Source organism: Choristoneura fumiferana, chromosome 11, assembly GCF_025370935.1.
Source record: "Choristoneura fumiferana chromosome 11, NRCan_CFum_1, whole genome shotgun sequence".
Classification (NCBI taxonomy): Eukaryota; Metazoa; Arthropoda; class Insecta; order Lepidoptera; family Tortricidae; genus Choristoneura; species Choristoneura fumiferana.
The window spans coordinates 11,202,905-11,224,146 of record NC_133482.1 but is presented as its reverse complement, the minus strand read 5'-3'; the positions used below and the strand labels follow the sequence as shown (position 1 = coordinate 11,224,146).

General features: G+C 37.7%; 1 protein-coding gene across 4 annotated transcripts in view; it reads right to left on the bottom strand.

Moving 5' to 3' along the window:
* Positions 1-21,242, bottom strand: part of sima (HIF-1 transcription factor component sima) — a 115,747-nt gene that overhangs the window by 55,678 nt on the left and 38,827 nt on the right. For all 4 annotated transcript variants that reach the window (XM_074094551.1, XM_074094548.1, XM_074094549.1 and 1 more), the window contains exons 3-5: positions 7,993-8,165; positions 3,888-4,058; positions 776-1,008 (exon numbers count right to left, since the gene is read on the bottom strand). In XM_074094551.1, coding sequence (XP_073950652.1) covers positions 776-1,008; positions 3,888-4,058; positions 7,993-8,165 — 577 coding nt within the window. The remainder of the gene's footprint in view (positions 1-775; positions 1,009-3,887; positions 4,059-7,992; positions 8,166-21,242) is intronic.

Genomic DNA, 21,242 nt, shown 5'->3' with positions numbered 1-21,242 from the left:
AATTTTCAATTATTATACGTGGAACATAAAAGTCCTATATCCTTCGTGAAGGTCATTCGCAAATGGGGCCATACTTCCTATGTTTAGGTTATGTTAGGTTTACCGGTAGGTGACCTTGCGTGACCTAGGTAACGCCACTCCCTTTACATCCTTTATCTTTATTGCTTAATTTGACTCATATATCGCCACTTCAATAATGTATTCAACGGTTACGAATTAAACAAATCTGAACAATTGAACTTACAAAGATATTTGAATAGCCCGCCATTTCTGCCAAATCCAGAAGCAAAAACACCATCCAGTAAGAACTAACGTACACAAACACTATTATGAACGCACTGGGGATTTAACACAAATCACAACACTAATTTTTACGAAAAACAATACGGACACCCGTAGGTTTTCGCGGACTATGTACAAAACCGCGAAATCACTCGTGTTTAACCTACAAAATACATTTGAAGGTGATATTTTTGTTGATATTAACCGGCTATGGTGCGAAGTACGGTGGTAGGTTCCGCGCATGCGAATTCCATAGCAGTTTCAATTCGGTCAGGTAAAGTAGGTTCGAATCATTTTTTACAGCGCCACCTTGTGTAGCGATAAGGTAACACTTGGCACTGACGCCACTTTGAAAGCCAAAAGCGCACGTAGTGTGTACTAATAGATCAAAGATGGCGAAGTAGTGGCGTCTACGATAAGCAGTGTCACAACACTTTTCAAACTTGTGATTTACTATTGTGTTGTTTTACTAACGGAAATGAAATTTACTTACGTTTCGTCAATATATGTGAACTTCATGTCCAAGCTATGTTTAGTCAGGAAGGTTTTACTGTCCAATGGTATTTCAATATTCGACGGGTGCGGGATGGGTCGTCCCACAGCCACCAAAGAGGGCATTTTGCCTGATTTTTTGTCGACATCATTTGTTTTGTCATCGTTATTGTTTTTTTCCGTCTTCGTTTGTGTCTTTGAAGGGGCCAACATGTGGCCAGTTACATGGATGACCTGTAAAGAAACATAACGATTAAAATTGTGATCTATTATACAACAATATATGTATTGAGAAAATTCTCGGCATCCTTACATGGGCAAGAAAAATGGAACCATCTGGATTCAACCATCTATTACGTACACAAGACCAACAAATACAAATCATTTATTGCGGACTTTGAATCCATAAGTGTTAGTAGTTACAAATTATAATCTTATCGCTATGGTTAGTATTTATAATTAATTACACTAGCAAATCTTTTTTTTCTTTTTTTTTTCTATAAATAAATAAATATCACGGGACAATTCACACCAATTAACCTAGTCCCAAAGTAAGCTTAGCAAAGCTTGTGTTATGGGTACTAAGCAACGGATAAATATAATTAATTATACATACTTAAATACATATTAAACACCCAAGACCCGAGAACAAACATTCGTATTTTTCATACAAATATCTGCCCCGACGCGGGAATCGAACCCGGGACCTCAAGCTTCGTAGTCAGGTTCTCTAACCACTAGGCCTCGTCTAAATGCAAATGCAGCAAATGAATAAAACTAAAGACGCCTGGACATCGGCAGTACAGGCGCGTGCAGCTGCACGTATCGTTGCAGCAGCGATGAGTCCCAGCGGTGAGCCAACATGCTCAGGATGCTATTCGTGCTGCCCAGACTGCGGTTGAGGAGAGACGCACATCGTTCCCTCATGATGGTAAAAAAGCAGTCCGTGTGCGCCTCCGCGAACATTGTCAACGCACTGGAATACCGTGCCAGCCCGAACAAAATCCTGAACGCGTCACTATATTGGACAAGCAACGCGCTCTAGGCCCGCTAAGTAAAGTTAGTCCACAGACCACACCCATGTTTTGGACTTTAATCCCGAAAACTGTAGGTAAATATGTTAATGGCAACTAAATGTTTCTTCGTACAGCAATTAAGGAAGACCATTAAACTAAATCATTAATGCAGCGTGTCTTGCGTTAACCTAGATCTAGTTAAACTACTCTAGCTAGGTACAATAGCAATTTTCAATTGTAATTAGGTCACTAATCAAACTGAACACGAACTGGGCAAAGTGCATACAATGGACCGTATTAGCAGGTCATCTGATGGGAAATGATCACCACCACCTATGAGTACCTACAACTACACAAGGAGTCATTGGTCCTTTGCCGGCCTTTAAAGAAAGTATGAAATAAGATCTTATATTTTACTTCTAATATCTGAAGTAATAATGACATTATCAATTCAATAGATATTTAAATAATGTTATTGTGATGCATTCCTCATTTTTAGGGTTGCCAACACCCTATTACTGAGACCCCGCTGTCCGTCTGTCTGTTTGTCCGTATCTCTTGAGTCGTAATAGTTAGACACTTGAAATTTTCACAAATTATGTATTACTGTCCGCGCGTGGCCGCTATAACAACAAATACTAAAAACAGAATAAAATATATTTAAGGGGCGGCTCCCATACAACAAACGTTTTGCCGTTTTTTGCTTGATATTAATAACGGCAAGAGGTAGACGCTTGAAATATTCACTGAATCTTTAGATAATATAATCACTTTAAAAATAAATAGTTAAATTTAAATAAAATAAATATTTAAGGGGGGCTCCCATACAACAAACTTATTTTTTTTTGACGTTTTTTGCTAATGTCTAATGTAAGTAGTATAGATAATAATGGTACGGAACCCTTCGTGCGCAAGTCCGACTAGCACTTGGCCGTTTTTTTTATTCATAAAGTTCAATAAATCTCATGTTTTCTTTGTTATTTATCACCAAAAACAATGTTTCGGTCACACACCCTCTAGTTTACAAAAACTATCCATTCTTGTCATCCCGTCACTCTTAAGACCTCTTCGCCACATCCATATTTAACACCTGTCGTGTCAGCCCACGAAGAAAGAGCAGCAAAAATTAAATTGATAAAAACACTGAATAAAATTGAAAACATAAAATAACGCTAACGGAGAAATTGACAGCTTTAACCAGTGATACATACACAGAAAACACTACTTTATTGATATATACGTGCCTACAGAGCATGCCAATTTTTACGACCTGCGAGACACACTTGTGAGACAATCCATGGATAGAACAATGTTACCAGATTTTCATTCGCGATAACACTACGGTAATAAATAGTGCATTCGGAAAAACACGTTATTTGCGTTATTTGCTTGCTGTACAAAAGTATTCAGCAGAACATTTAAAAATAGCGGTATAAAATTAAAAGCGATGGGATACAGAGGTTAGAAATAGGTCTACAAGTGGCACAGGTGGCAGTAATATTCCATGCCTGACAGTATTGTCCAGCGCGGGGACTCGGGCGTATTCACCATCTCTTTCTACCCTCATAATTGATCTTTAAACCCTGTTCTCGGGTCTTGGGTGTTTAATATGTATTTAAGTATGTATCTATCTATATAATTATATTTATACGTTGCTTAGTACCCATAACACAAGCTTTGCTAAGCTTACTTTGGGACTAGGTCAATTGGTGTGAATTGTCCCGTGATATTTATTTATTTATTTATAATTGACAGAACAAAGTAATGAAAGTGATTATGATTCCTTCTGCACTATGTGTAGTGTTTACATGTCCTTTGAGTTCGACAAATGAGCGATCCTGCCCTGCAGTGAAATGTCGTCTAGCCTAAGACAAGCATTTTTATAAAGCCCAGTTTAGACCTGCAAGAAAAATCGTTCAGATTGCGCTACATTGCGAGTCCGTAAAGCTTACAAGATTGAAGGGGCCAAGCGAGCGCCGCAATGCAACTTGCGTGACTGAATTGAGCTTTTGATACGTATTAAATTAAAGCTCCGGTGACAACGGCATGGACTCCAGCTGAATCCAATAACAAACGTTTATACAAAGCTCAACTGACCTTGAAAGAAGCCGACTTCAAGTGTACGTTTCGCCCCTTGCTGGTGAGGGTGCACTTCAAACGCAGCAGCAAGTCGCGCCTGCCATCGCCGTTAGAGCGCAAAGCCTCACGAATCTCGTCGTGGTCGCAGGGGTGGCTGAACTCGAACACGCTCTGGCCCATTATTTCCATCTGAAGAGAAAAAAGGGGCTATTAAATAAAAAAATATTATATCACAGGACGCTTGACACCAATTGACCTAGAGCCAAAGTAAGTTTATGTTATGGGAACTAGGCAACGGATAAACATACTTAAATAGATAGATATATACCTACTTAAATACATAGTACCTGGGCGACCGAGCTCCGCTCGGGCTAAAACTCGGTAACCAGCGTTTTCCCAGAGATCTATCAAGCTAGATCGATTTTTCATCCCGGAAAACCCCTACATACCAAATTTCATCGACTTTGGACATATAGGTATACAAAGGAATTAAACACCTAATACCAAGACTCGAGAGCAAACAATCGTATGGTGGAACAAATTGGTGGCACTACGAGGAATAAGGGTATTGATTGTTATTTGATACAAATATCTGCCCAGACCGTGAACCTCAAGCTTCGTAGTCAGGTTCTCTAACCACTGAGCTCTAATCCGGTCGTCAATTCGGTTCTGAATTCTACTAATACCTATTATCCTACTAATATTATAAATGTGAAAGTTTGTGAGTGAGTGAGTGTGTTTGTTACTTCTTCACGCTGAAACGGCTGGACAGATTTGGATGAAATTTGGCAAAAAGTTAGTTTATAACCTGGATTAAAGCATAGGATACTTTTTATCCCGAAAATTTGGGCTTAAGAGTCATGAAATTTGGTATGTAGATAGCTGGATATCTGGAATAACACATAGGCTACTTTTTATCCCGATATTCCCACGAGATAGGGATAAAATCTCAAAATAACAACCGCTGGGTTTAGTCATGAAATTTGCCATGGGTGTTTTAATTGAACGTCAGTGAAAACCACGATGTAATTTTAGGGAATTCCCACGAGAATTTAATAAAATCCCGGAATTTCAATTCAACTGCTGTATCTAATAATTTACGCGTGCGAAGCCGCGGGTAAACGCTAGTCAATTCATAATCGTAATAGGTACAACAGATTGGACAGATTTTTTAAAAATTTGGCACCTGTTGTATAGGTAGAGTCATTCACGATGACGCGTGACGTGGTTCTTATTACAATGTCATTAATGTCTAATTTTGATAATATCACGCGTCTTCGTGGATGGCACTATGTATAATGATAAATCAATGTTTTATGATAAGCAAACCTTAGAAAAAGGGCACCCCCTGAGCATATGCGTTGCAAAATAAATTCAGACTTATTGTCCAAAAATAACAGTACCTACCTACCAAAAATGCACTATAAATTGTTAAAGGAAAACAGAGCTTTTCAATATCCTCTTTAATCATCAAACTTTCTTAAATATGTACAAAATAAGCTATAATGAAGTCGAGACATCACCAGACACAACGGTAAACATTGATTAAGTTTCTATTTACACACATTTCGTAAATCATACATACGTAATACGTATGAGTGGGTGACCCCACTGTTTGCAAGTTTACCATTATTGATAACGTAACACAAACTAGATAGGTTGAACAACTAAAACCCCAAGTGCGAAAATAACGCTCTAAAAATACAGAGGAGAGGTAGATTTTGTCAACTTTCGCAGCTTTTCAAAGACGTGTAGCTAACAGCGCACAAGTTCTAATACCCGCCGTATTTTTTTTCCTGAGTTATAAGAATGTAAAGACTATCATTCATTATGATTTAAACATACAAACTCTAAAATCACAACCATACACGTCTGTGACTTTACCGTAGCCAGGTAAAAAAAAAACTATAAAGTCATAAAGATCTTGAACATACCGCTCATACTAAAAGAAAGTGCACGCAATGAGCGAGTAGGTATATTACTAATATTTGACCAGTACCTACTTAAAAAATCGCCCTACTCTTGCCTTAAACTTATACTTGTACTTATAGTTTATAGCTTAGGTACATAAATCATCTGTCCCTTACTCACACACTTGGTTCGAAAGGGATACAAGCTTTTTGGCCGCAACAAAAACTAGCGTGCTAGACTTGGGGTTATTAGGAGTTATTTCATTCGTTAGCGTCTGACGTCACTCGATCGCGAGGCCGACCTACTTGCGGCGTCGATGCATGCGTAAACACGTGGTTCGCATCAAGATATTTTTATTCCAAGAAGATTGGAATTTGAACAAACACTTCTGATTAAGATCATATGCAAGCGAAATTCGGGAAACGGGGGATGAGTACGGTTATAGCATTAAGAGAGGAGAGGAACTAGCCTTTATCCTGTCTGTACTCCCGTGGAAGAATAAATAAAAGGCCAGCTCTCTGTCCCGAGGGAATTACTAAAAATCTCTTCTTAGTGCACCTCTATGACCGTCAATTGTCTCCAAAATTGTTGTGTGTCAGTCAGTCAGTCATTCAGTTGTTAGTAAGTGTACGATAAATAAAATAATATTGTATAGATTCGGAGTGAAGGCTTATTGTTTACTATTAATGTAATGATAGAGTAAGAGCTTGTATTTCTATGCTAAGCTGAAGCTGAAACATGAACCAAGGTGATGAAAATTCACTGTGCCGTATCTTTACCACATATCCCCTTATTGGTGGTCATTATTTTTCCAGAAGTGTTATTGGATGTGTCTGGTTATAGTTGCTTTATAGTTGTTTTATAGCATAGAATAGAAAAATACATATAAATACGTAATTTAAAAAAAACCTTCTAAGTCATGGACATGTTTTGTAAATACTGAATGCCCGAACAAAACAAAGAAAATGCATCATCTTTCATAACTTCAGATAAGAAATTAATTTAGTTTTTTAATCCCTTACTCTCGGTGATACAAGCTTTTAATTTTTATTTTTCTTTAACACTATTTTAATTCAAAATAATCTTGTTGCTTTTTTATGTAAGTACCTACATACTTGTAATAGATTATCTAAATCGTCAAATGGATCGGAAAGCGCCACAATCTAATGTATCATGTACAAATCACTGATAACCTTGCCAGATAGTGTTTAACATAACCATAATATATAAAAGGATTTAGAATGATTTTTGAAAAATAAAAACGATAAAAGATATCAGAGGTTTTTCAAAGCAGAGGTAGGTTGTTACTAACTCCTAGTTTTAGATTTAAATGGCAAGAGAAGTAATCACAATTGAATATGCGAAAGTGAAAATAAATGATTACAAGGTGAAAGTTTTGGTTTTAATCAAAAGTTAGTTAATAGTAATGAATTTTGTTATTCAAGGTATAAATTCGATGAAATCTACTCTTACATGTCACTTTGGGGTGTAATAAAAAAGTGAGTTTTTTTACAATCTACTATTTGGCACAGCTTGGATTTACAAGATAGAAAATTTGGCCTAAATCGCCGTCAATGGGTAAGGTGCCCAGAAGGCTGGCCATATTATGTTTTATTATGTTTGTTTTTAACAATAAACTATATATTTACAAGAAAACTTGTACAATTATTTAATGAATCGATACAGAAAACATATTTTCCGGCACCGATGCATTTTTTAATTACATACCTACCTAACTATATCCTACTAATATTATAAATGCGAAACTTTGTGTGTGAATGAGTGAGCATGTTTGTTACTCCTTCACGCTAAAAGGGCTGGATGATTTTGGATGAAATTTGGTATGTAGGACATCTGGAATAAAACATAGGCTACTTTTTATTCCGATATTCCCACGGGATAGGGATAAAATCTTGAAACAACAACCGCTGGGCTTTGAGTCATGAAATTTGACATCATTGTCCTTAATGGAACGTCAACCAAAACCACGATTTGATTTTCGGAAATTCCCACGGAAATTTTTAAAAATCCAGGAATTTTCATTCAGCTGCTGGATCTAATGATTTACGTGTGCGAAGCCGCGGGTAAACACTAGTCCAATAATAAATATTCAAATTTATGCCACTTTTATTGCTCACGTTAAACCGCTAAAAGTTTTTGTAGACAATCATCAAAACCTTTATTTAAAATTTAAACTGTTTTATGAAATTACCTGTGAGACTCCTAAATGATCAGCAATATTTTCGCTGCAGTACACAATGTCACCTTGCTGCGAGAGTACCAGCACGAAGCCATCCAATGCCTTCATGTACGACAGCTCCGAAGTCACTTGTTCCACGCCTTTCGGGTTTTCGATCTTCGGCTGGTCTTTGGTGACATCAGGAACTGAAAAAGTAAAGGAACATGGTTTGTTTTAATGTGTTATTGAAATTGGAATGAAATCAGTGGAGGAAAAGTTGCCGAGGCAGCCAATTCAATATACAATCGAGGTAAACTTTGTTTAGCCGTGGTGGACTAGTGGTTTGACCTATGGCCTCTCGACTCGAGTAGAGGATCCTGGGTTCGCACCTCTGAGTTTTTCAAAATTCAAGTGCGAAATTACATTTGAAATTTACCACGAGCTTCACGGTTAAGTAAAATATCGTGAGGAAACCTGCACGAACCTGCGAAACAATTCAACGGTTGTAAAGTTCCCAATCCGCACTGGGCCCGCGTGGGAACTAAGCCCAAGCCCTCTCATTATGAGAGGAGACATGTGCCCAGTAGTAGGACGTATATAGGCTGGGATGATGATGATGAAGCTTTATTTATTAGTTTATGTACGGTCACGATCGTTAATTTGGGACCCATTTTGTGAAAAAGTCCTTTGAATTGTCATACAAAATGACAGATATTCGATCTTAAGTGGGTCCCAAATTTACGATCGTGACTGTACAATAGGTATGTAAGAGACAGCTACAATATCCCTGATCAACATAAGCTATTTTCTAACCAGAGAAAAAGCATAGCTGACTCGGCTAGTTCGAAATAGAATGAACTTCGTAAATTATCCTTGAAGAGAACGACGTCACAATATTTTCCATAATAATAATTATTAGAGATATCCTAATAAGCAATTGACAAAGTGTCGGGTACTCCAGATAGCACTCCATTTAAGCGGCGTTTCCACCAGAGATGTGCTTTGCGAGGATGTGTAAATGAAGCGTTTCTATTGGTTAATGAAAAACACATCCCTCGAACACATCCTCTCACATCTCTGGTGGAAACTCTGCTTAAATGGAGTGTTTATCCTCGCACATTATTGGTGAAAACGCTGCTTTAGAGTAATTATCTGAGCAGAGCTTATGGTGTCATCCGCATCGCATAATATGCTAATTTTAGCGTATTAACAGGAAATAAACGTTAATAGGAACTCCATTGAATGAACTAAAAGTATTTCCTTGCTCACCCGGCTAAGCTTATGCAAAATATGCGTGTTCATGCAGTTTCTCCACCTCCACACTGTAAGAACACACACAAATCACACAAACCCATCTATCACCACCACCACACCACACTGATGCGTTTCGAACTCAAGCAGAGCTCATCTTCAGAGTAACACAACCGTACACCATGCTACCAGTTGATCAGTTGGTTGAGTTGGTTGAGGGGATTTTTGACATCGTTTCAATGTATGAATTTTATTAAATATATGTCTCAAGTACGGAGAAGTGATTGATATGACAATGATGACGTCACTGCGGTTTGTCGCGCGCTAAAGGCGCGTGCCATAGTAACACATAAGACAAAGCACAAAACCTACTGTCTGGACTTAATGTGGTAATAAAAATGTTTGATCTTTTGTGTGAACTTCGGCTCAACATGAAAAATACCTTAAAACTTACAACAATAGGACAACCTTACATAATCTGCTATAGTAAAAAGGAAGAAAAGGAAAGTTGTGCCGAAAGAAGCAAAAAGGGCCATACTCAGCGTAGGTAAGCCGCGGCTCTGGTTTTCAGTATGATCCTTTAACTATACCTAAAAAGTCCAATGCCGCTTTAAAGGGCAACACACACAGAGAGCGGGCGCGGGTCGTGCGCGGGCCGCGACGGCATATTGCATGGCGGTATATGGACGCCTTCACACAGAACGCGGGCGCGGGCGCGAATTATGGAGGGGGCAGCAGCGGAGGAGATGAATTATAATTGCGGATTTAATAATAATAAAATTTAATGATAAAAGAATACAAGTTTTACTTAAACTATCACGAATGGTTTCGTGTTGTCCTATAGGACCCGATGTTAGGTGTCGAAAGGCCGCGAGTCACTGTGCACACTGGTTTTGTAATTAGTTCGAAACTGATTGCCTAATTCACTGTGTCGGCGACGTAGCGTGGTGACGTAGTGTCGTGACGTTGCGCCGTGACGTTGAGTTGTCGTACGAGGTGCTGACGCGATGACGTAGCGCTGTGTAGGGCCCGTGCCTAACACCTCCCCTCTAAGTCGAGCTACTATTTGCTAGGTTTAGTGCAAATGTAGCGGCTTTCTTCAGCTCTATATTATCTTGCTTGATATCGACTTTCGCTCTGGCTCGATGTTTTCGATATAGTATGAAGGCTGTTACACCTGCTCCGAATAGTATGATAAGGTACAATGGTAATGTAGTGTGGTAGAGGGTTGAAGATTGGATCGCATTTGTCTCGATCGGCTTTTCCATAGATATTTGTTGCTCGATAGCTTCAAGATTGCTCAAATTGATAGAGTTCATTCTCAACATGGGGCTAGATTGCTGGCTTCTGGTTTCTGGTTGTATTGACATTATTTTCAGTGGTTGGCCTCGGAGTTTGTTATTAATGTTTACTATAGTAAACTGTGAAGACTTGAGAGAGCAGTGTTGCGGGATAGTTGCGACGTAACTTCCGTTCAAAATGATATGTTGCTCCTGCTGGCAGTTGATTTGTACTTTAGTAGGATTTGGAAATGTTATGGCATAATGTTGATCGTCCAGCTCCAATAGAGCCTCCTTAGACAGAGAGATAGGCGTGGTTTTACACGTTCCATCTATCTCCTGTAAATGAATGAGTTTGTGAATACAGTCTCGCTCCGTACGAATCTGATGGCTGAGTTTTTGTTGGCAGATGTACCAGTCGCCGGATTTAGGGCATTCTGCCTCTACGTACACATATTCTTGAGGGTTGGTTGCTATGAAAGGATATGGAGGAATAAGGATGCGCCCGTATTTGTTTGGCAATGGGCATAACTTATAAAAATCAAATGAGCCTTGACAAATAATTGGTACTTTTAGGACAACTACTAAATCATTCTTAGAAAAATAAGAACCTACATTTATGAAGCTATAGTAATCTCTAGTATCTAAATCTAAGATTTGATCTTTGCTATATATCTCGTGCAATTTCCCAATCATGTCCTTTAGAGAACTTATACTTAAAATAGAGTGGTGCACATTACTTAACTTACTGAAAGCTAATATGTTTTCTATACGTAATAATTCGGTATATAAGTCGTTTATATTTTCACTAACGATATTAAACATTTGGGCAAGATGTGCATAATCCAGCAGTTTTCCATTGCTTAACATACTGTCATTCTTTAAATTTAATAAATCTTTACTTAAAATTTGCTGATTGGTATTCAATGCTGACAATATTTTCTTATGTTCAACCATCCATTTTTTATTTAAGCTTATATGTTCATTAAAAGTTTTCGACAATTTTTCGTCATTGTTTTTTAGAATTTTGAGAGCATGATCATATCTAATGGCGTCATTATGGTCTAAGTTGCCGCTTATGCTTTTAATAACTGAACCTAAAGGATCTATAAGTCCTCGTCGCACTCTTTTGCTAGAGAAAGTACTCAACTGCGCCGAAACCTTATTGAGTTTAGCATACAAATATTTAATTTGGGATTGGAAGAAACGAAATGTATTATTTGCTAAGGAATTACTTGCGTTAGTAAGCTGTGTTTTGATGAGGTCAATGTCGTCATGTAATTTGCCAAGCTGAATGCTTTGCAAAAATGTGTGGTAGTGGGAAACGACTTTTGTTGGTCCCATTTTAAAAGGCAGGATTCCAGGTCCATCATCGAAACTTTCAAGGTGGATTTCTTGGGTTAGGGCCAAGCTGATCCATGTCCACATCGGTAGATGAAGCCTGTAACAATTGAGATTTACGTACTGGTTTAAGTCGGGACTTAGGAACGGGGCCTCGTTTTTTGGAAGTGTATATGTGAACAGGTAAGTCCTCTTTAACTGTATCATGGGTGTATCTAGGAGCTATTTTTGTCTATCTGCAAGAGGGTTTCGTATGTAAACCTCTTGCTGGGGAGAGTATTCTATGTTAGGATTTCTGTTCATATTTACTCTTGTCATTATGGATTCTCGTTGCTCTAAACAGGAATTATGCACAAGGTTATAAACAGTTTTCATTTTGTTACGATGGTCATTAATATAGTTCTGCAATAGAAGTTCTGTTACGTCAATGTCAATAGGGTCTCGTGGGTCGAAGTGTCCGTTTATTAAGTCATAGGGTCGACATTTAGTGAAACTATGTATTGAGCTATTATATGCCAATAGAGCGTAAGGTACTAAATGTTTCGAGTGCTCACTACTGTTTTCGAGTTTTAGTATTCGCAAGTGTTCTAGGAAAGTACTATGAAATTTTTCTATAATGCCATTTTCGTTTGGTGCATGCGCCGCGACTTTGTGGTGATTAATCTTATGAACTCTTAGAAATTCTGCAACTAGCTGGTTCGTGAACTCGGTACCTTGATCCGTTACTAAAGTTAAAGGCAGGCCATGATGAGTGCAAAACTGTAATAAGGCTTTTACAATACTAAGTGCGGTGCCATCAGATAACCGGTATGCCTGTGCGTATTTAGAGAATGAATCGATTATTGTTAAGTATTTTTCGCGTTCAACAGTAAATGTGTCAGCGTGGACGGTAACGAAAGGTTTTGTTGCCGGCGGCACTACCTGGAATTGCGGTCGAATCGGGCAACGTTCGTACTTAGCTTGACCACACACGATGCATTCGTTTATGTATTTGGTAATGCTGTCGCGCATTTTTGGCCAAAAATATTTGTGTGCTAATGCTAAATATGACTCATTTATACCGCGATGATTTGTCTTACCTTCGTGGTATTTACGGATAATTTCTTGCTGTCGTTCAAAATTGGAAACATTTTCTATTTCAGATTTCACTAATACTAATTTCATGGACGTGTTTTTGAATGTATTTTGTATGATAGGTACTATAGTATACATTTCTTCTATAGGCTGGACTAGTATTGCTGTACGATATTTAGGATCAACATGTTTAGTAATTGCGGTTATTAACTCCAGTTCCAAATTTTCTTTACAGATTTCAACGTATGTCCTTAAATGTGTTTCAAATGGCTTTGTTAGGGTATCAGAGATACGTGATTTTCGGTCGATGATGCGGAAAACTATTTGTCTAGTAAATTTGTTAAGTGGATCATCAGAAATAGGAATTTCTAAAATTGGACTTTCGTTGCTTGTATGGTTTGTCTCTGTCTGTCTGTCCTCCAAGTCATAGACATTGGGAGTTTCAGGTGAGTTTGCTATCATTGAACTGACCTCGTTATGTATTTCTATACGTGACAATGCATCAGCGATGGTATTAGATTTTCCTTTTTTGTATATTACCGAAAAGTCGTATTCAGATAGTTTCAAGCTCCATCGGGTGATTCTGGCATTGGGTTCTTTAAGGTTCATCATCCACTGCAAAGGTTTGTGGTCGGTTATAATTTTGAATTTACGACCAAAGAGGTAGGGTCTAAAATATTGAGTTGCCCACACAATCGCTAATAGTTCTTTCTCAATTGTGCTATAGTTTAATTCGCTGTCATTTAATGTACGGGACGCAAATGAAATAGGTTTATCGGAAGTTAAGGGTCCCTGCGAGAGGACGGCACCAAGGGCAACGTTAGAAGCATCTGTTCGAAGGATGAATTCTTTGGAAAAATCTGGGTACTGCAATATGGGGTCATTTATAAGCAAAGTCTTGCATTTCTCAAAACATTCTATATATTCCTGGTTAATGTTTACGCCTTTATTTTTCTTTAGGCACTGAGTTAAAGGTTTTGTTATGCGAGCAAAGTCCGGAATAAATTTCCTATAATAACCAAGTAGGCCTAAAAATTGCTTTATTTGCTTTGCAGTTCTTGGTAAGGGATATTTTTTTATAGCTGAAATTTTATCAGGATTGGGTTTTACGCCCTGTGGAGTAATTATATGCCCAAGATAAGGAGTTTCCTGTTTCATGAACTCTGACTTATCCATTTGGATTTTAAAATTCGATTCCCTTAGTCTTTGGAATATTTTTTCCAGATTGATTATATGTTCCTGAAGGGAAGTGGAAAAGACTAATATATCGTCCAGATATACTAAACAGATAGAATTTTGTAATCCTTGTAATACGTTGTCCATTACGCGTTGGAATGTGGACGGGGAATTTTTTAAACCCATTGGCATGCGTAGAAATTCGTAATGACCATTTTCAACATTAAATCCAGTTTTATGAATGTCGGAAGGGTTCATCTCTACTTGGTAAAAGCCACTTGCCAAATCTAAGGTTGTAAAATATTGACATTTGCCTAGTTTATCTAGGATGTCTGATATGTTGGGGATGGGGTATTTATCATCTATTGTTTTTGAATTTAGCTTTCGAAAATCAACTACTAATCTCCACTTTACTTTTCCGGATGCGTCAGATTTTTTTGGACTACCCAAATGGGTGCGCTCCAGGCTGATGTTGATGGTTGAATTATTCCCTGTTCTAACATTTTAGCTATTTGTGTTTTAACTTCCTGTCTGTGAATGTACGGATATCTATATGTCTTGCTATGAATAGGGACTTCATCTGTGGTTTTTATGTGGTGTTTTATTTGATTGGTAAATGTAAGAGGTTCATCCTCTATGTAAAATATGTCTGCGTATTTGGTACAAAGTTTCCTTAAGTTGAGTGTCTCCTCTGTATTTAAATGATCTGTGCGCAACCGAGATAACACGTGTTCAACTCGCGAAATTCGCTGTGAGTCATCACTGCGACGACACCTGGTCTCAGAATTAAATAACTCAGCGTTAACCGGCTCGGTTAGCGTGAATATTACATCATGTGGGAACGGATTGGTGATTTCGACAATACCTTTGTTATTGTTTGCGGTACTGATGCAATTACTTATAATGCAATTACAAAGTACTTGCCTTTCCACGAAAATGTCGCCGTTTTGGACATCTACTGGGGTTTCTACTAGTATGGAAGAATTTGCGGGTATTACGGATTCAAGTAAATTTATATTACCGGAGGTGTACATACATATCGGGTTTATAGCTTGTGGGGTTCTAAACTGTCGGGTTCCGTAATTTATCACGGCTTGCCATTGTTCTAGCAAATCACAGCCAATCAAACCATCAAAGTAGTCATGGAATTTATAAACGAATAATTTCAGCGGTTGATCACTATTAAATTCTGGAAAAGACGGGATCGTTATAGAGTAGTCATTGATTGTGGATGCATGTATGTTTGTCACAACAAATGGATCGTATTGTAGTGGATATTCGGTGTAAAATTGCTTGACAGCTTCGGGACTGATAAAAGATTTATTCGCGCCGGTATCAATAAGCAATTTTAAAGGTGGGTTCTGTATTTGTACATAGGGCAACTGTTGTTGATTTTGTGAATTAATTTCTATCCGGGTAAAGTTTTCGTAACATTCTTGCAAAAATTTTGAGGATCTTGGGTCTCAGCTACGGTGTCCGGTTCCTGAACTTGAGTTATCTGTTCGACATCATCGGAAGGTACATATAACTCCGGGGATTGGTCGTAGTCATAGTCATAGTCAGCATAATAGTTGTTGTCAACGTAGCTTTCGTCAGAAAATAGGCATTCATGTAAATTTGTATTTGCATTGTTATTATTACGGTGTGGGTACTGATTCCAGTTTCTACTTGGGGCTAGAGTGCGGGCTACAGGATGACTAATACCGCTCATAGGTCTGGGGTAATTTTGATTCTGGTGGGGAAATATGGGTCTTTGGGGAATCTTAAACCCTGTGGACATGTTAGAACGAGGTAATGCTCGAAACATCTGCTGAGTCCTGGATGGGCCAGCCTGCTGTGGGTTAGTTTGAGGTCTAAAAAAATTAGTATTGTTATCAGGTCGCTGCTGCTGAAGATGCTGCGTGTTGTTATTGTATGGCCTCTGTGGAATGTTAGTGTTGAACTGTTGGAAAAATTGAGGTTTTTGCGCAATTTCGTAGTTTTTATTTTGTTTTGTAAATACATTACATTGAGCTCTGCTTGTGCGTATTCGAGTGCTTGTTCCAGAGAACTAGGTTTCATACATCTAATGCGGGATCCTAAAGGTTCAGATAGGCCTCGTAAAAATGTTTGCAAAGCTAGATTCTTATATAACTCTCTTTTCGCTGATATGGTGGTTTCTACGGATTCGTGCAATTGAACGTAAGTTACTATGGTGCTCAGTAGGTGCTGACATTTTTCATAAAATACTTGGGGAGTATCACGACCTTGCGTCATCATAGACAAATCTGTATATAACGCAGTTTCATTTCTGCGGTCAGAGAAATTATTTATAAGTGATTCTCTAATCCCGGCCCAAGTGTCAGGAATGCCATTGGTGGCAAGGGTTCGCGCTGCGGAACCAGTTATTTTGTTTAAAATTCCATTTAATATGGATAAATTATTTAAATCATTCCCGGCACCTGGTTTCACATATGTCGTAATTATTTTATCACACAAATTAAGAAATCTAACCAAAACATTAGGATTACCATCGAACTCTGGTACTACTCTAAGGGCTTTAAAAATATCATCTATATCTACTTCTCCCATTTTCTCGTGTTCTGGTATACTACTTAAATTTCTAAAAGAATCGCTACGCGCGGTGCGCAGAACTTTTCGTTCGCACACCGAGATCGGGCAGAAAGTGGGTGAAAAATTTTGGATATTGGGAAATACACAGGAATGCAACCAAACCCTATGTGTACTCACCACCACATTTCACGATGTCACTTTTCTTCCTCTTACTCAGGCGGCAAAATGGTCTCCTCGTCTGTGCTGCTCAGGTTCTTTGAAGAGCCAACGTGCACGTAGAACGTGATCAGGACGGATATCGATGTTAGATTTCGCGTACCGACTCGGCTCGACTCACGACTGCGCCAATTATGGAGGGGGCAGCAGCGGAGGAGATGAATTATAATTGCGGATTTAATAATAATAAAATTTAATGATAAAAGAATACAAGTTTTACTTAAACTATCACGAATGGTTTCGTGTTGTCCTATAGGACCCGATGTTAGGTGTCGAAAGGCCGCGAGTCACTGTGCACACTGGTTTTGTAATTAGTTCGAAACTGATTGCCTAATTCACTGTGTCGGCGACGTAGCGTGGTGACGTAGTGTCGTGACGTTGCGCCGTGACGTTGAGTTGTCGTACGAGGTGCTGACGCGATGACGTAGCGCTGTGTAGGGCCCGTGCCTAACACGCGGGTCGTGCGCGGGCCGCGCCCGTCGCCCGTCGTCACAAACAGCGCGGGCCGAGCGCAGTGTTACCAACTCTCAAAAATATTTATCCCTAAAGCTTAAGTTAAAAACCCCTAAAACTCGTTTTTAATGAAAATGTTTACTTTAAATTTGAATATTTCGCAAAAAAATACTGAATCGAAAAATCGTCTTAGTAACCCCCTAATGCTTTTAATTTAAAAGACCCTACACTATAGGTTGGATGAGAAAAAAACCCTTACTAAAGTAAGGGTTTTATTTTCTATGGAGGTACCCAAAAAAATGTTTTTTTTAATTTTTCATTGTACCATTTTGTTGGATAGTTTTCATAATAAGTATATCCATGTAAAATTACAGCTTTGAAGCATTGATAGTCCCTGAGCAAAGCGCGGACGGACAGACAGACTGACAGACAGACAGACATGGCGAAACTATAAGGGTTCCGTTTTTCCATTTTGGCTACGGAACCCTAAAAACCGTATTCATGCGCAGTAGCTAGTTCATTTAGGCGAGAATAAAATTTATTTATTTTATTTTTTTAATTAATTGGTAGGTACTACAGAAAAATCTGTTATTTTTTCCATTGACTAGTCTAGCTTATTCCTGTCTAAAAAAAAATCAGCCACTTTTAAAAATTTCATCCATCGCCCATCATTACATAAATTGGATTTAATTAAGTAAGTAAATAAAGTTTGACCTTGGTGCGCAAGCGTGTTTGTCGTTTTCCACATATATCTCGCGGCACTGATAATTCTGTGTCGAGTTGACAAAAATGTCGTATCTATTATTGGTTCTAGAACTGTTTTAATTTGTACTCCAAAAGTCGCCAGATACCTAAACCATTTCTGTCGTCAAAACTTTTTGCGGTCGCTAAGATTTAAGCAAAAGTCGTCACTTCTAGGGACTAAGTCACTAAACTGGCAACATTGATAGCCGCCGCGGCCCGTCGCGGGTCCGACCGCTCTCTGTGTGAATACAACGAACCGCGCGGCTCACGCGGCGGACACGACCCGACCGCGCACGCTTTCTGTGTGTGTTGCCTTAAGCTTTATACCTACTCGACTTTAAGTTTACTTATTATTGTAGATTTTGTATCAATTAATTGAGTAACAAGTTACTTTGCAGAGACGTCAGTATAAATCAAATAAAAGGAGTTAAGTAGGTATAGGTAAAAGTGTAGTTAGTTCATTGGCTTTGTATCAACTTTAGGTATCAATCAACAGTATTAAGCAAGTTTTATTAAGACCAATTCTACTTCTTTTGTCAACACTACTAATATAACAGTAAGTATGTACATAATATAATGTATAGATTACGGCGAAGTCTTATTATAGTGTGTGTGTGTGTGTGTGTGTGTGTGTGTGTGTGTGTGTGTGTGTGTGTGTGTGTGTGTGTGTGTGTGTGTGTTGTGTGTGTGTGTGTGTGTGTGTGTGTGGTATGTCAAGTGTATCATGATATTTATTATTATTATTATTATATTTGTAGCTAATGAAATTAATGACTGAATGCCTATATCAATAAAGTAATGCGATGAGAAACTATACAATTCGTATGTATATTTATATACATTATACATGTGTGGTATACCTATAAGAAAATAATGGAGCAAAATGCTATTCATCCCTTAAAAGCAAAACTATTTAACTATTTCTACTCGTTTTATTTAAATCAATAAGGAAACTTAACACTGAACTAAAAGAATTTATTTGCTCACCCGCGACCTTATGATAGCTAAGTTTGTGCAAGATATGCGGGTGAGCAAATAAATTCTTATAGTTCATTGATATGGACCTCCGCAAGTTAACGCCTGGCCCAATAAATTATTTAAACTCAACACATTTTTTTTTAAATTAATATTTAAGTACGTTTATATTTCCTGAGTTGGCAACGTTGCATTTTTGTTAGTTTTCTCGATTATTCCATAAAAATTGAATGAAAATTCAAAATGTGGTCTGTTACTGTTCTTAATATATATATATATATAAATAAAAAATAATCGTAAAATGTGTTGCTAAGCGCAAAACTCGGGAACGGCTGGACCGATTTCGCTAATTCTTTTTTTGTTGTGTTTGTTATCATCATAATAAGCTTTTACAATAACAAAAAAATACAACGGGGCGAAGCCGCGGGCAACAGCTAGTATATAATATAAGGTAATGTGTCTACTGCAATAATTATTCGTGATAGACTTTTATTTTCTTTAAAAACCGTTAATAAACATTTGTTCGTTTTTAAAGAATTTAAAAGTCTATCACGAATAATTATTACAATAGACACACACATTAACTTATATATTAAGAACAGTTCAAACATAAGTACCATATTTTTAATTTTCATTAAATTTTTATGGAATAATCGAGAAAAACTAACAAAAATGCAACGTTGCCAGCTCAGCCGTGTCGTTTAACGTCAAATGAATAAATGTCAGATCAGAACAAAGATATTCATTAAATTACGACACCGTTCAATACCGGAAAGCATAATATTTATTTATGGAAACACCTGAAAAATATTATGCTCATAACTAGACATAGCGTCGTCGGCTTTTCCTTGGAGACGGTAACTTTAAGTAAACCCATTCAAGTGAAAGAGTTGCATCATGATTCATGGTTACTTCAAAGTCATCACCTGATGTCGCTATTCAGGCAGAAAAATCTATGTGAGGTTATGATTTTGTGTCGTTACTGATATAAGACAAATACAACTAGTGGTTCGGTGTATGTATTGCATTGTAGACCTTGTGAGCCTGCTACTACGTTTTCAACCCCCACGGCGGCGCCATTTTATAAAAGTTCCAAAAGCTCAACCAACAAAAAAACATACTATCGAAATTGCTCACAAAATTTCATTAGAGTCGTGTGAGAAATGCGACTTACATACTTAATATAGACACGAAAATGTTTTTGCCCAAGCTGAAAACGAACCGCTCTCGGTCAATAAAACGGCCCTTCTCATTTTATTGTGCACCCGTTTAATTATAGTTTAACTTTTTTTTTCATGCAAAAGCGCCATGGCACTAAGACTGAGTGGACATCTAGAAAAAGAATGGCTGCCATTTACATTTATATGTGCACTCACTCAAGTCTAATTACCGTGTCAAGCGGTACGGTAATTAGACAGGTGCATAGTAAAATGAGAATGGCCGAAAACAACGATTATTTCATCATAAATTAAAAGCGTTTATGTAAAATTTTGATTTATTCTCAAATGCATGATTATCTGATAACAAAGCGGTTAGTGATAGTGACATTGGGACGTTATCAATCTACGTAATAAATAATCTATCGGTCACGAAAACTTGCCAGACAGACTATGACCGCATTTATACATTTATTGAGAAAAACGCACGCTGAGATTAATTATATTCAGGGTACCTAACTGTGTATTTTAGTACAACATATTTTATAGCACGATGACCTGTGACCCCAGCGTGAGCGTGTTAAAAGTTGGTGCGAAGTCTACTTATACAAAATTACGAAATTAGTGAATACCAGTTTCGACATATTTTCCGACTAAAATTATAATGTAGGTACCTATGCATAATAAATTATTTAACAGAGGATTTAGCGATGCTACATTGTTATTATAATTAGTCCATAATCATGGTTATTTTTTTTACACATATGATGGTTGGTTTTTACACTATATTATATAACAGATTATTTATATTTAATTCGTGTCACAGACGACGATCATTCTTGCTTTATTAATGGCTACATTTAATTCTAATATTCTTAAGTATTCTTATGCATCATTCATTAGAGATGGACCATCTCTTCTCATATTGGAAGGTCTAGTCTATCACCAAGACCTAATATTTTGTCGAAGTATATACCTTGAGGCCCATATAGACTGCAAGAACTTGCATGCAAGTTTCACTACATTCGGTATTTGTTTGATCAACTGAATTCATTGTCCCTCA